This window comes from Callospermophilus lateralis, chromosome 11 (assembly GCF_048772815.1).
Source record: "Callospermophilus lateralis isolate mCalLat2 chromosome 11, mCalLat2.hap1, whole genome shotgun sequence".
NCBI lineage: Eukaryota > Metazoa > Chordata > Mammalia > Rodentia > Sciuridae > Callospermophilus > Callospermophilus lateralis.
The window spans coordinates 36,601,813-36,615,072 of record NC_135315.1 but is presented as its reverse complement, the minus strand read 5'-3'; the positions used below and the strand labels follow the sequence as shown (position 1 = coordinate 36,615,072).

Sequence of the window (13,260 nt, the reverse complement as noted above, 5' to 3'; positions counted from 1 at the left end):
CTCTTAGAAATGAAAAGCAGAAATCAAAATTTCTTTTTGTCCATACTTCTTCCACTACAAATTTCTGTAATTTTTCCCTATGGAAACCATTCATCCTTCTTTATATTTACTGGAGACTGTGCCTGTCCTACAGCAGTAACTAACTGCCAAAGTGCACAGTTTTTCTAAGTACAGTCACATTCAGGGGTGTATTACAACTCTATTAGTTTTTATTACTGCTATTATTCTTTTGAAGACACCATTTCAAAGGACACAGCCTGAGTTGTTTTCTCTATATGTGTTTTAGTGTGCCAGGACAGCCATACCTGGAGGAGCCCTACCAAAATATTTGCTTCCAAGCTTTCTTGACCACTTTACAGTCTCCAAAATCATCAGATATGGATGACATAACATTTTGCATGGTAGGTAGGACTATTGCTGATCTTACAAATTGATGTAGATATGTCTAGAAGCAAGAGTTGAACTGAGGCTGTTACCAACAAGTTTATTTGTTGGCTGCTATATTAGTTTTGTATATATGTGTGTGTGTATATATATATATATATACACACACACACACACATATACATAGAATGTTTGTAAGCCAAAAAGACTGAACCATATCTTTGGGTTTAAATTACAAGAAACCTTTTTTATTTGTTTTGTTTGGCATTTTAGGTTTTAAAAGAAAGCTCTTCTCATTCTTTTTCCTCATGAGTATAAAAACTCTCTAGTTTCAGACTAGTACCTGACGTTTAAGATGAAAGGGAAGAAAGTAGACTTCAATAATATCTGTACTATTTTATTTCTTCTTAAAAGAATTATGTGCAAGTATGGTAGTTTCTTAACATGTTTTAAATTCAGGTTGACATATTCATACATTACAGATCCAGGATAGTAAAAGTTTCTTATAGTCCCCTACTCAGATATAATCACTGGAGATGATCTGTGCTTTTAGATTTTTTTTCTATATATGAATGAGTATGTTTATCTTTTTAAAATAAAATCATGTTTAATATGCTGTTTTGAAACTTTCTGTATTTTTTTTTTTAAATCTTAATGTCTGTGGTACGTTTTTTCAGTACCTCTTAAGGTACCTCATGCTTTCTTATTTCTGTAGCTAGGAGATCTTGGGCAAATTACTTAAGTGGTTAGAGCCTACATGTTCCTTGCTGAAATGGTACTAATGTAACTACATTGTAGGGTTCATGTGAAATATAAATAAAAATAGAGCTTTTAAAGTGCTTGATAGAGTACCTGCAACTGTTGTTGCTGAGTTTCACATTTAGGAGGTTAGCTTCTTAGGTAATCATTCTCATGATCATCATAATGGGTAAAAATTGCTTTTTAAAAGTTTTTCCACTATTTCAAACAGGGCTACAGTTCACATCCTCCCCTCTAGGGAGTAAGGATGGAGTCCTAGAAGTGAGATTGCTGAATCAAGAAATCAATTTTGATCCAGAATTTGCCTTTAGAGATTACATTTTTATCATTTATCATCTTTTATCGTTTACCATCTGCTTCTACATTTACACCTTTGACTTTAAGAGCTGCTGAAGTTGCCATATTGGAGAACTTCCCTGCTTTTGATCTCTACTATTACTTTTTCATTTCTTATCACAGTCTTCCCACTAAATCTCTTCCTTTTTATTTTCCTTGTCCACTATTTATATATCCTGGTTTATAAGTCTGTATTATAAGATTTCTCAAGAGTACTCTTCTAGAAGACAGCTCAAAGTGATTTATCAGGTCATTTTTCTGGATCTTGGCCTCTGCTTTGTGTGTTTCAAAAGGTTTTTTCATCATCTAGAGACTTTTCCTCTTCCATCTTAAGTGATGCTGAAGAGTAGATCCCTGGACAACCAAAATTTATTCTGCCTTCTAACTAAGTCTCTCTTTGTCCCCCTAGTTGTTACAAAATGCATTAAAAGGCATTCAGTCACTTCTAAATGGTGGGAAAATGAAACTAACACAGACTGATGAACTTGGAGCTCTTCTAGCTGTACTAAAGGTAAGGCACTTCTTCATTATGATTCGTGTTTTTCCCAATTAAACCCCAGATGTGAGTACCATTTCATATCATCATTCAAAGGCTAACTTCGAAGGTATCAAAAGTTCTCATGTATTCTAAGAGAGCAGAATACAATGTTCATATATATAAGCATACTTAATATTAAGAATAGATAATAGCCTCTTTTAAATAAATATACCAAAATGTAAAAATTATCTTTGAATCTTAGGAAGGAACAAGTTGTGAGATAAGATCTGAAGATAATTTAATCACAGCTTATCTTGAACCAGCTTTTACCTTATTGTACTTGAGAAAAGAGCCAGGGCTTCTGCTGGCATCCTCTGTCATGTAGAAGGCAGGTTAATTAAGACATGTGTCAGCACACTGCTGTCGCTAGCTTCCAAACCTGCCAAGCAGGGGGACATGAACTCACCACTCTGGGGATCCAGCTATCCCAGCTGAGACAAAAAAAAAAAGGAGCCTTTGTGTTCACCTGAAGTCATTGCTATCTGTGACAATATAGCTTTATTAAAACTAAAATTTTAACTTTTCCCATGTGCCATTTCTTTTACCCTCAAATAGAGACAGACAGCTAGATTTAGAGACAGATGACTAAATAAAAATGATAAATTAGTTTAAAAATTAGTGGATAGATAAAAATAACTGGACAAGATGATGGGATTAAATAATTAAATAAAGGTATGCTAAAATCAAACCTAATCTGATGTGGCCAAACCAGATCCAGCTTTAGGATAGATGAGATTAAGCTCTTCTTTAAGCCTTAAACTTTCAAGGTGTCAAGGTTCTGTCCCATTTTTATTACTTAATAGTCTTTAAATCTTAATCTGTTTGTGTCCTGATCCAGATCATGCTGCATAATTCTGCTGTAAGATTTATATTTATGTGTGTGTTTTCCTTATTCATCACTTTTTAGAAAGCCATGTTTCATGGACTTCCTGGACTAAACATAGAGATGCCCATGGTGTTATACCCCACTCCACTTCCTCAGTATGATGGGCGACCACCGGTCAAACCACAACAGTCAGAATCCACTGCTTCTCGACCAACGGTGGTACATTTATGTCTATTTGAATTTAAGTTGCAGATTGTTTTGAATAGTTTGCTTTGTGTATTTTCTATGATTTGCATTGCCACTGCCCCAAAAGCCCACCTTGAACTTGATTTCAATTTAAGGTACTTAGTAAAGTAAATTTAAATTTATCAGACTATTGAAAGTACAATTTAAAGCACCTTATGCTCTAAGCGGTCCAGACAGTGTAACACCTTACAAAAATGAGCATTCACTTTATATACAAAATCAAGCATTCTCATCCCCAGATTTCTCAAAACCAAGGATCAACAAATTTTTTTCTGTTAAGGACTTGACTGGTAAATATTTTAGCTCTCTGTTGCAACTACCCACTTCATGGTCATAGTGCAAAAGCAGCCAGAGATGCCCTGTGTAAATGGAAGGGCATGGCTGTGTTCCAGTAAAACTATATTCACAGAAACAGACAATGGGCCATAAATTGGTAGCCCTTCTGTAGACCATTAGAAGACCACCTACCAATCCGCACAATGTCTCTACACTTCTGACATTTACCACATTTCTCAGCCTTCCCTGATAGCTGCTATCTCCTTCATGTTTCTGTTGGAGAACCTATAGCATACAGATATGTGGCCAAGATTTTACATCCAAAATGTAATACCTGATTTAAAAAAAAAAAAAAAAAGCTTAAAATTAAGAATTCTTTCATTCATTCACTTTTTCAGCATTGACCAAACACCAGACATTGTGCTAATATACCATTGTGAAATATACCAACACTGGCTATTCTTAGGAGTTTGGAGGGGGAAGCAAAGGTGCATAAATAAACTTCACAGTAATATTAGGATTTCTTTCATCAAAATATTCTCAGAGTATTCAAAACACATGCAGGATACCCCGTCCAAATAGAGGAGAAAGAAGCTTTTAAAAGCTGTAGTGACTAAACTAAGATTCAGGAGTGAATAACAGTACAGACAGAGGAAAGAATGTTCTGAGGGAACAAAAGGTACATAAGAGAATGATTGTGCATAGCTTATATGTTAACTGTAAGGTAGAGATTCGGGTTCATGAAGGGAAAGGGGAGGGCAAATAAATGTGCAGCAAAGGCAAATCATAAGGGTCTTGTATAGTACGCTAAGAATTTGGATTTTTATCTTGTAGGTGAGGAAAAAAATCTTAAATAGTAGAATGATGTGATTGAATTTGCATCTTGAGAGAACCACCATGGTAGTAAATAAAAGAGTATGGGTCTGGGCCACAGCCAGTAGTCTGAGGTAGAAGTGATAAGAACCTTCCCTCTTACAGATAAGGACTTTTGAGAATTTGAAAGAAGGTACAGGTTTCAAAGATATTTAGATGTCAGAAAGAAGAAAGTAGGGAAAAAGAAACTGGCTTTTATTTAGCATCTTCTTCTGTGTAGCCCCAGGGCCCTAGTACCAGCAGTGTGTGTAATGGATTACCATCTTGCATATCTTAATTGGGAGAGCTGAGAAAATAGGCACTAGCATCTTTTCCATAGGCTTTAATTCTTTTGGGTAATCTCTATTGAGAAGGTGAACACTTTCACTATGCTGTTCAAGGTAGGTGCCTCATACTTACAGATCAGGAAGGTCAAGCTCAGAGAAGCTAAGTGCTTTGCCCAGAGTTACAGAGGTAGAATTTGAACCCAAACCACATGTCTTGCTCTGACCCATGGACTTCATGCCTTATTTCTTAAGTTCAGGTTGGTGTGTGTGAGTACTCAGCATTGTGTCTGATGCATAGATACTAAGTAAGTGTTACTTTTTTCTTTTCTTCTCTTATTTCTTGTTTCTTTAAACTATGTGTTGGGAAACATATTTAGTCATTTTCAAATGAGGAAGTACCAGTGATTTTGTTAAAAGTTATTTATACATAATTATCATATGTATGTCTTCATTTGCTCCTAAAATCAGAATAAAAAGAAAAAATACAAAATTAAGCCAAAGAAAACCCCACAAGGAGAGGAAGAAGAAGAAGAATCTAGTAGTGAGATGGAAGTAGTCCCATGCCCTGGCACAAGCAGAGTGAACATGCATGACAGGAACACTCGATGCTCCTCCTCCCAGGGCGTCCAAGGTTTGCCAGTAGATGGAAGTGGAACTCTGGGAAAAGAGCGGGTCTCCTCACCCTTCACCACTTCCATCTGGAAAAGGGTCAGCAGTAGTGAATCAGACTATTCTGATGCTGAAGGAGGCTTACAGGGTAAAATGAGGTAGTAGTATTTTGTTATATTTTTATACTTTAATATCCTGAGTTGCATGTCAGTTTATAGCTTTGCTTAAAAACCTGACTGCTGCCCGGGATGAAACTTGAGAATTTTCATTTATGTGGAGCTTTGCATTACTCTGAACTCGCTTTGCTCACTTGATCTGTCCTTGTATGTTCCTTTCCCTGGTAAAGTCTTTTCTTCTCTGTTTCTTTTTGTTGCTGTTGTTCTTGGTGGGTTTTGTTGTTATTGTTGTTGTTTTGGCCATTTTGTATTTTTAACAACTATTCTTCTTCAAAATATGCTCAAAAATCATATTCTCTGGGAAAACTTGTTCAATCCCTCCCACTCTGGTTTAAGAGCCCCTTCTGTGTGACCCTTTGGCTTAACCTCTGCCCTAGTGTATTTCAAATGTGTTATTATTTCTTGAGCTTTCCATCAATCACCTCCACTTAGCATGGGCAGGGGCTTCATTTGTCCTCCAACCCAGCATAATGTCTGATTCTTACATGGGGTCATTCATGGGATATTTGTTGAATGGGTGGATAGATACTCTGCAGTGTTTCATATCTAATACTAGTTTCCTAACATCAAAATGTTGCCCTCTTATATTCTATCGACTTGTGGTTTTTGTCAGCCTTAATACCTTATTAGATAAGCAAATTGTCTTAACGTGTTTTTGATCATATCTTTAAAAAATTTTTAATATCATGGCAACATCTTTAGGGGTTATTGTAGATTTAATTTCTCAATGTATGATTAAAATCATACATTAAAAGTTAAAACTGTCTAGAATAAATAGCATTTAATGTTGCATTTTTAAAAAGCTGTTTAAAAACTTTTCTTCCTTATTTTGGATATGAAAGGTCATACCAAGCCAAAGTTCGCCAAGGAGCATTAGCTTGTTTTCTTTCTACTATAAAATCAATAGAAAAAAAAGTTCTGTATGGCTACTGGTCGGCCTTTGTTCCTGATACGCCTGAGCTTGGAAGCCCACAATCTGTGTCCTTAATGACACTTGCATTAAAAGATCCTTCTCCCAAGGTAAGAGCATTTAAATTCTAAGCTTTATAACAGGAAGAGAAAATTTACACATTTTGTTTTTTATCTCAGCACCATCCAATCTTAATTGAATACTGCTCTGAGTAATCCTGACCCAGTTCCTGACTTGAGAACTCCTGGACAGATAAGAGGGGATAGGAAATGGGCTGGGTGAATAGCACATTGAGGGGAATTGTATAGAGGCCACTTCTTGCCCTCGGGCTTTCTGAAACCTGAGCACACAGAGTTGTAACTTGGGTATCTCCTTTGAGTTCCACTGAAGTTGCTGTGTCTCCCCTTTATGAAAATGTTTATTATCATGGAATTTATAATAGCAAAATATCAGAAATGACTTAAACAACTCAACGAAATTATTATGGTACATATGGTTATAAAGGATGTGTAATGCTCAGAAAAATGCTCATAGTGTTTTGTGAAAGCACAAGACATAGAATTGTGTATGTAGTAGGATCCCACTGATTTTCTTCTTATTTAAAAAAAAAATCATGTATAATAAATATTGCTTCTTTTTTAATTTTTTTTTTCCTTCTTTTGGCAGTAGGGATCAAACCCAGGGCTTCACATATGCTAGGCAAGCACTCTACAACTGAGTGCTTTTTTGTTGTTGTTGTTATATATTTATTTGTTTATTTTTATGTGGTGCTGAGGATCAAACCCAGTGCCTCATATATGTGAGGCAGGCACTCTATCATTGAGCTACAACCCCAGCCCCAAGTGAGTGTTTTTTTAAAATTTACTTTGATATAGGGTCTCACTAAATTTCCCAGCCTGGCCTTGCATTTGGGATTCTCCTGCCTCAGCCTCCCAATTAGCTGCAATTGCAGGCTTGTACCACCATGCCTAGCTATAAATATTTGCATATTTTAATAAGAAAAAATTATTTTTTTAAAAGGAAAAAGATGGTTTTGTTAGCCTGGATGGCTATAACAAGATATTTCATGATATCTTGATGTTTCAAATATCTGCCTCTGCTTAAATAGGTAAGTTTCTCTCTAGAAGTTAGTCTCAATCAAATAAGGAAAGTAGCCTGCTATTTAGAGTCCCCTTACAATAAAGTATATTAAAAAGTTATGCCAAATGGCATCTGGACATCCTCAGAACTAAACTACCCATTGAAAGTGAATAATTTTAATTAAGGTTTCTCCTTAAAATGGGTAGTAATCCACAATAGATTGGAACATCTTATGATCATCTCCTTGAATAGCTAATTACTGTGTAAAAAAAACTTCGATATGATCCTTTGAAAGCTTATGTTAGCATTAATTATACACAATAAAATTCTGTGGTACATTTCAAATACTGTAAGTAACTAGATTAGCAGAAATTTTGCAGCTCACCTGAATCAATAAAAATGGGAGAAAAATGAAAAATGAATGGTAGCAAAGATAACAGTAATGAAGCCATTCTCGTAATTAAAGGGAAAACTACTACACGGAATTTTAAATGCATATTTGAATGCTTTTCACTGGGGTAACTGCCATTGTGGCCAAGGAGATGGTGCTGTGGGGCAAGTAGAAGCCAAGTTAACCACTCACACTCCAACTGCCCAGCTAAGGGAATGAGAAACATTCAATCTTAGGGGATGAATACAAAAAGGCTATGAGGTCATATCTGATGAAACTGAGTTAATTGAAATAATTTATAATCTTTTAAATGTTTACATTTAAGCCAGGCAGTGACTCACACCTATAATCCCAGTGGCTCAGGAGGCTGAGGCAAGAGGATCACAAGTTCAAAGTTAACCTCAGCAACTTAGGCCCTAAGCAACTTAACAAGATCCCATTTCAAAATTAAAAAAAAATGTTAAAAGGGGATGGGGATGTGGCTCAGTGGCTAAGCACTCAGTTAAAAAAAAAAAAAAAAATTTACATTTGACTTAAAGTGCTTTACATTTGGCACAGTGGTCTGACTTATCCATCTCCTGGATTTGGGTCCCCTTTAGACATGTTTTTGCTGTTTATGTTCAGTGTACACAAGAAATATGATAAGAAAAATGTACAGAAGAAATTCTTCCTTCTGGAGATGTACTAGGTCCCGCTTAAAGCCCCATGCAAGTCCTGGAGAAGCAGAAATAACAAGCCATCCAAGAAAAGACAATGGAAATTATTCAGTTTAGTGTAATGGCAAATGGTTATACTCGAGATTTTTATAAAATATTAGCTTGGCAGGGTCTAAATAAGTGGTGATTATTGTCCAAAATGAGGTTTGCAGCATAACTCTGCAAACTGATCAGAGTGTAATTAATTGTGCACCAAGCCACATGCTGGAAAAGGTTTGCAGTAGTTGATGTTGGTGAGAGAGGTTCTTAGACTTCTAGAAACTTTGAGGAAAAAATGGAAACAGATGTGCTGAAAATCTTTTTCTAGTGAGAAATAGAAGAAAGAGTGATTGGAGTCTTCCATTTGGAATACAAACAATAGATTACTTTCAGGAAATTGGAATTTGAAATGCTAAATAGTTAATTGGGAAGGAGAAAATTGAGAAATTTTCTTTAGGATTTGGTAATGTGATAGTACTTGGGAAGTTATGTTTCCGTGTAGGAAATGTGCTTCAGAATGCACATTTTATGTTTCCAGCAGAGACAGAGCAAATTATCAATAAAAATAACATGACTAATGTAAGAATTTCTTCTGTACAATTTTCTCAGGGATTATAAAGGCATATTATGGAGGCACATCAAGAGTTTGACCTAAAGAACAAACTAAAGGGCAGACCTTTCTTTTAATACCTTGGGAATTATCCTGACTTTCAAATTCCATCATGAATTTTTATTTCTCTTTGAAATAACTATGAAAAGTGGATACAAATAAAGTCTAGACAATAGCATAACAAGATAAGAAAATGAAAAGGTTAGAATTTTAACTGTTATGGATTAATAAATAATCAGGTTACTTTTATATGCCCAACTAGGAACAATTAAACTTTACTTGAATGTCTCCAAATCTACTAGCCCTGTCACAAGGTTCAGGTACATTCACTTTCAAGACAACCAACTTTGGAAATGTAATCCATAATAAAATAACCCTGAAACATGTGAATAATAATTAGTACTTGAGTCTGAGGCTATATCTCAGTGGTGGGGTACTTGTTTAGCATGCACAAGACCATGGGTTTAGTCTGTAGCACTGAAAAAAAATTAATATTTGGACAAAGCCTAAGAAGAGAATAGCTAGGTTCTCTGCATGGAAACCTTAATACGACCTACTCTCAGGAGAGTCGTCTTCTTTGTCAGATGTATTTTGAGAACTTACAAACATAAGAAGGAAGAAAATTAAGATTGACTAAACTATTTCAGCAAACATTTCTGCTATATTCTAAAAGCAAAAAGGGGGGTGACACTTTTTTATTTCATCAACTTTAGACAAGCCTTCATGTCCAAGGAGGTGAATACACACTGGCAGAACTATGCACACTGATGTTTATAAGATTGAAAAGTCATCCATCATTGTAAATATTCAGACAGTAAAGTATAATCAACAAAATGAGCTCTCTGGAGAGTTGTACCTATTATGATTTGCTGTACACCAGTAATTTCTGCTGGAAGTGCTGATTGGAACTGGTAAACAGGATATTATGTATTGATGTGAGAATAAATGAAGCAAAACTTGAACCAAATTCAGTATCATAAGTAACAATTTTATGATAACAAAGATACATTAAACAGGATTTAAAGGAAATTAACTCAGAACTATAAAAAGTATCAAATTTTCTATGCATTTTTTATACCTCAGTGGGAAAAAAAATGAACAAGTTTCAATAACATCCCTTTTGTTTCCATCTGTGATAATCATGGATGTTTTCCTCCTTAAGATAACTGAAGTTAATTGAGCGACAATTTTTGTCTTTTTGAACATCAGTTCATTTCTTTTCACAACTTGATTTTTAATTCATTTGGTTTGTGAGCTTCTGTAATTGTGAGTTTTAATTACCTTCCAAAGAAATGAAGTTTTAGTATAACGTCTATCTTTTTCAGGACAGACCAGCTATCCAATCATCAGTTGGCAAACTATGAACTGTAATCAAACCAAATCTAGCCCACCACCTATTTTATATGATCTACAAGCTAAGAATGATTTAGATGCTGTTAAATGTTTTTTTAATAATTAGAAGGAGAATAAAATTTCATGATATGTGAAAAATATGTGGAATTCAGATTCCATTATCTGTAACGTAAGTAAAGTTTAATTGGAACACAGTCACATTTAGTCCTTTACATAGTGCCCATTCTACCAGAGCGGAGTTGAGTGGTTGTGACCGAGACAGTATGACCTACAAATATAAAATATAAAATATGGACTATGGCCCTCTACAGAAAGAGTTTGCCAGCACCTGATCTCAGGTTTTGGATCAGCTAATTTGTGTTCATGGTCTTGCTCCTCACACATAAGCACAGTTTTCTAATGCATCCTCAGTCCCCTAACTTAAGTGGACATATGTGATTCTGAAGACTCATGCTACATATTTCACATTTGTTTGCTACATATTTCATATTTGTTTTCAGAGTAATAAATCTTTAGATTTTTTTTTATGATGCCACTCTTCAAAAGACCTGCAGAAGTGATTTATTATTTGGTTATTTGAAGATAATATAGTTGAAGGCTTTCTGGAAAACATTTTTGTTTACTCCAAATTCAGATTATGTTTGTTTCATGTTGAGTCAATATTTAGATTACATCCTAGAATTGTAACATTGATTCTCTGCTTTGAAAACAAATGTGACCCAAAAGTGTTTAATTGGCATTTTGGGGTGAACTGGCCAAAGAGGGCACAGTATCTTTTCTGTAGTAATAGATCTGCATTTGTTACCTATATTCTGTTTTGGTTCAATTGGCTTTCATTTCTTTTTTCATGTCTGATTTTTAGTACCACAAAATCATCTGAGGACAGATTACTTTTAATTGGTCAAGATTCTCTTACACTTTCCTGACATACAATAGCCCATGACTGCTTTTATTTGTTTATCAGATATTCTCACTACAAGCAATATTATTTCTTACACATGAGAGTGTTTCTAAAAGTTGGATCACTTATGGTGCTTGCTGAGTGTACACTAGATCCTGCCGTCTTGTTTAACTTAGAGCACTTAGATGCTTCAGAATAGAATATAAAGCAGAATGTTCTCAGGAAATTTGATACAAAATAGGCTTTTAGGTCATGCATATTTTTCCTACCCTGAGGGTTCTTTAGTTCTCTCTTTTTAGTTGGCTGTATGCTGAATAAACTAGGCCTCTACCTTTAAATTATTCTCATGTTTAAAATTTCAGGGTTTTGTGCTATAGTGTTACTTATGTTTATGCCTTACTATAAGAAAACCTAATAGCAATGTGATTTAAGGTTCATTTTTAGATGTGGGGTACAAAGGGGCTAGTTCATGGCTGCTTTCAGGACTTGATAGATAATCTCATTGCCTTTAGTCTTCTTGTTAAGATGACTTAAATACTTTGAACATTAAATATATGTGGGAAAAAGAGACTGTGGCTCCTGTTTTTTAACTAACGAGTGTGGTCATCCTGAAATTTCAGACACGTGCCTGTGCTCTGCAAGTGTTATCTGCTATACTGGAAGGCTCGAAGCAGTTTCTGTCTGTTGCTGAAGATACCAGTGACCACAAAAGGGCTTTCACTCCCTTCTCTGTTATGATTGCTTCCAGCATTAGGGAGTTGCACAGATGTCTTCTGTTAGCTTTGGTGGCAGAGTCGTCTTCACAGACCCTAACTCAGATAATTAAGGTAAATGTTCCAAGATACCTGTGAGTTCCAGAAAAGGTTTCTCTGGTTCAGTGTTGTATAACGTCTTACATAGTCCAAAAGTAACTTAACCTAAGAATATAACTAAATAATAAATTTATTAAAGATATCCTATTTGGAAGATTGTACCTACCTGTCTGATATAATCTATAATATCTCTGTGTCCAAATAATTGATTTGCTAAAAATACTCCTTTTGCTTTAGTATTAAGTTGTACCAATGTATCAAATTTTAAACAAGTTATTTTTTTAAAGAAAAAAAAAAGAAAAGGATTTTCCTTAAGCATAAAGACCTTTTAAACTAAATGCTATGAAATTTTGTTTCTATGCTGTGATTTAGTCAGGCCTATTGATGAGCTATTTTTTTTATGATTTACAGTGCCTTGCAAATTTAGTATCAAATGCCCCTTACAACCGTCTGAAACTCAGCTTGTTGACCAAAGTCTGGAACCAGATAAAACCTTATATCCGCCACAAAGGTTGGTAGTGTTTTAAAACCAATTACTTCTTTATTTAGTCAAGTGGAAAGTATTAGTAAATTTTTTTAAAAAGTATTCAGAGCATTTTTGCGACTCTTAAGAGATCTCTACTTTTTCTCTTCAGCTTTTCACAGCTACCAATGATGTTCTACTTTTTTCCCCCTCAAACCCCTAAAGAAGAAAATGAGATGGAGAATGAATTGTAAAGTTTAATACCCCTTTGATGCTTCATGGCAGAGACTAGAGTGTTCCTTTAGAATTAGGAATGAGCCAAGTGCAAGTGGATTATTAGCTTTAGGCATAAGTAGAAAATGGATGAAATGACAGGCAGATATCATCATCTTCTTGGAAACAAAAATTGGAATACAGAACATAACTTCTTTAATGTTATCTCTTCTGAAGGCTCAGATAACATCCCTGAACTTCAGATCCCAAGTGCAGAGTCTTATTTCTTATTTCCTATTTTACTCTGTTAAACTGAAAGTTTTGCAAGCTTTCAGATCAGAACACATTTGGAAAAGATGATTTTTTGTGTCAGAATTGTAGAGCAAGAAGGAAACAGATGTTTTCTGTGACATAATGGGAAGAACACTGGCTCTAGAGTCAGTCTGAGAGTCTGCAGCACACTTCCATTGCCATGGCCCTTACTGAGCCTGAAATTCCTAACAGCAGGAATTATACCTACTCTATAAGATTTACATATGTTGT

At 35.1% G+C, this 13,260-nt stretch overlaps 1 protein-coding gene across 2 annotated transcripts in view; it reads left to right on the top strand.

The window, feature by feature from the left end:
- Heatr6 (HEAT repeat containing 6) overlaps positions 1 to 13,260 on the top strand; it is a 33,476-nt gene that overhangs the window by 6,433 nt on the left and 13,783 nt on the right. The window contains exons 5-11 of one of the 2 annotated variants that reach the window (XM_076870154.1): positions 287 to 401; positions 1,889 to 1,990; positions 2,925 to 3,062; positions 4,973 to 5,271; positions 6,132 to 6,309; positions 11,850 to 12,056; positions 12,453 to 12,552. In XM_076870154.1, coding sequence (XP_076726269.1) covers positions 287 to 401; positions 1,889 to 1,990; positions 2,925 to 3,062; positions 4,973 to 5,271; positions 6,132 to 6,309; positions 11,850 to 12,056; positions 12,453 to 12,552 — 1,139 coding nt within the window. The remainder of the gene's footprint in view (positions 1 to 286; positions 402 to 1,888; positions 1,991 to 2,924; positions 3,063 to 4,972; positions 5,272 to 6,131; positions 6,310 to 11,849; positions 12,057 to 12,452; positions 12,553 to 13,260) is intronic. The other variant, XM_076870153.1, reaches the window with a different exon arrangement.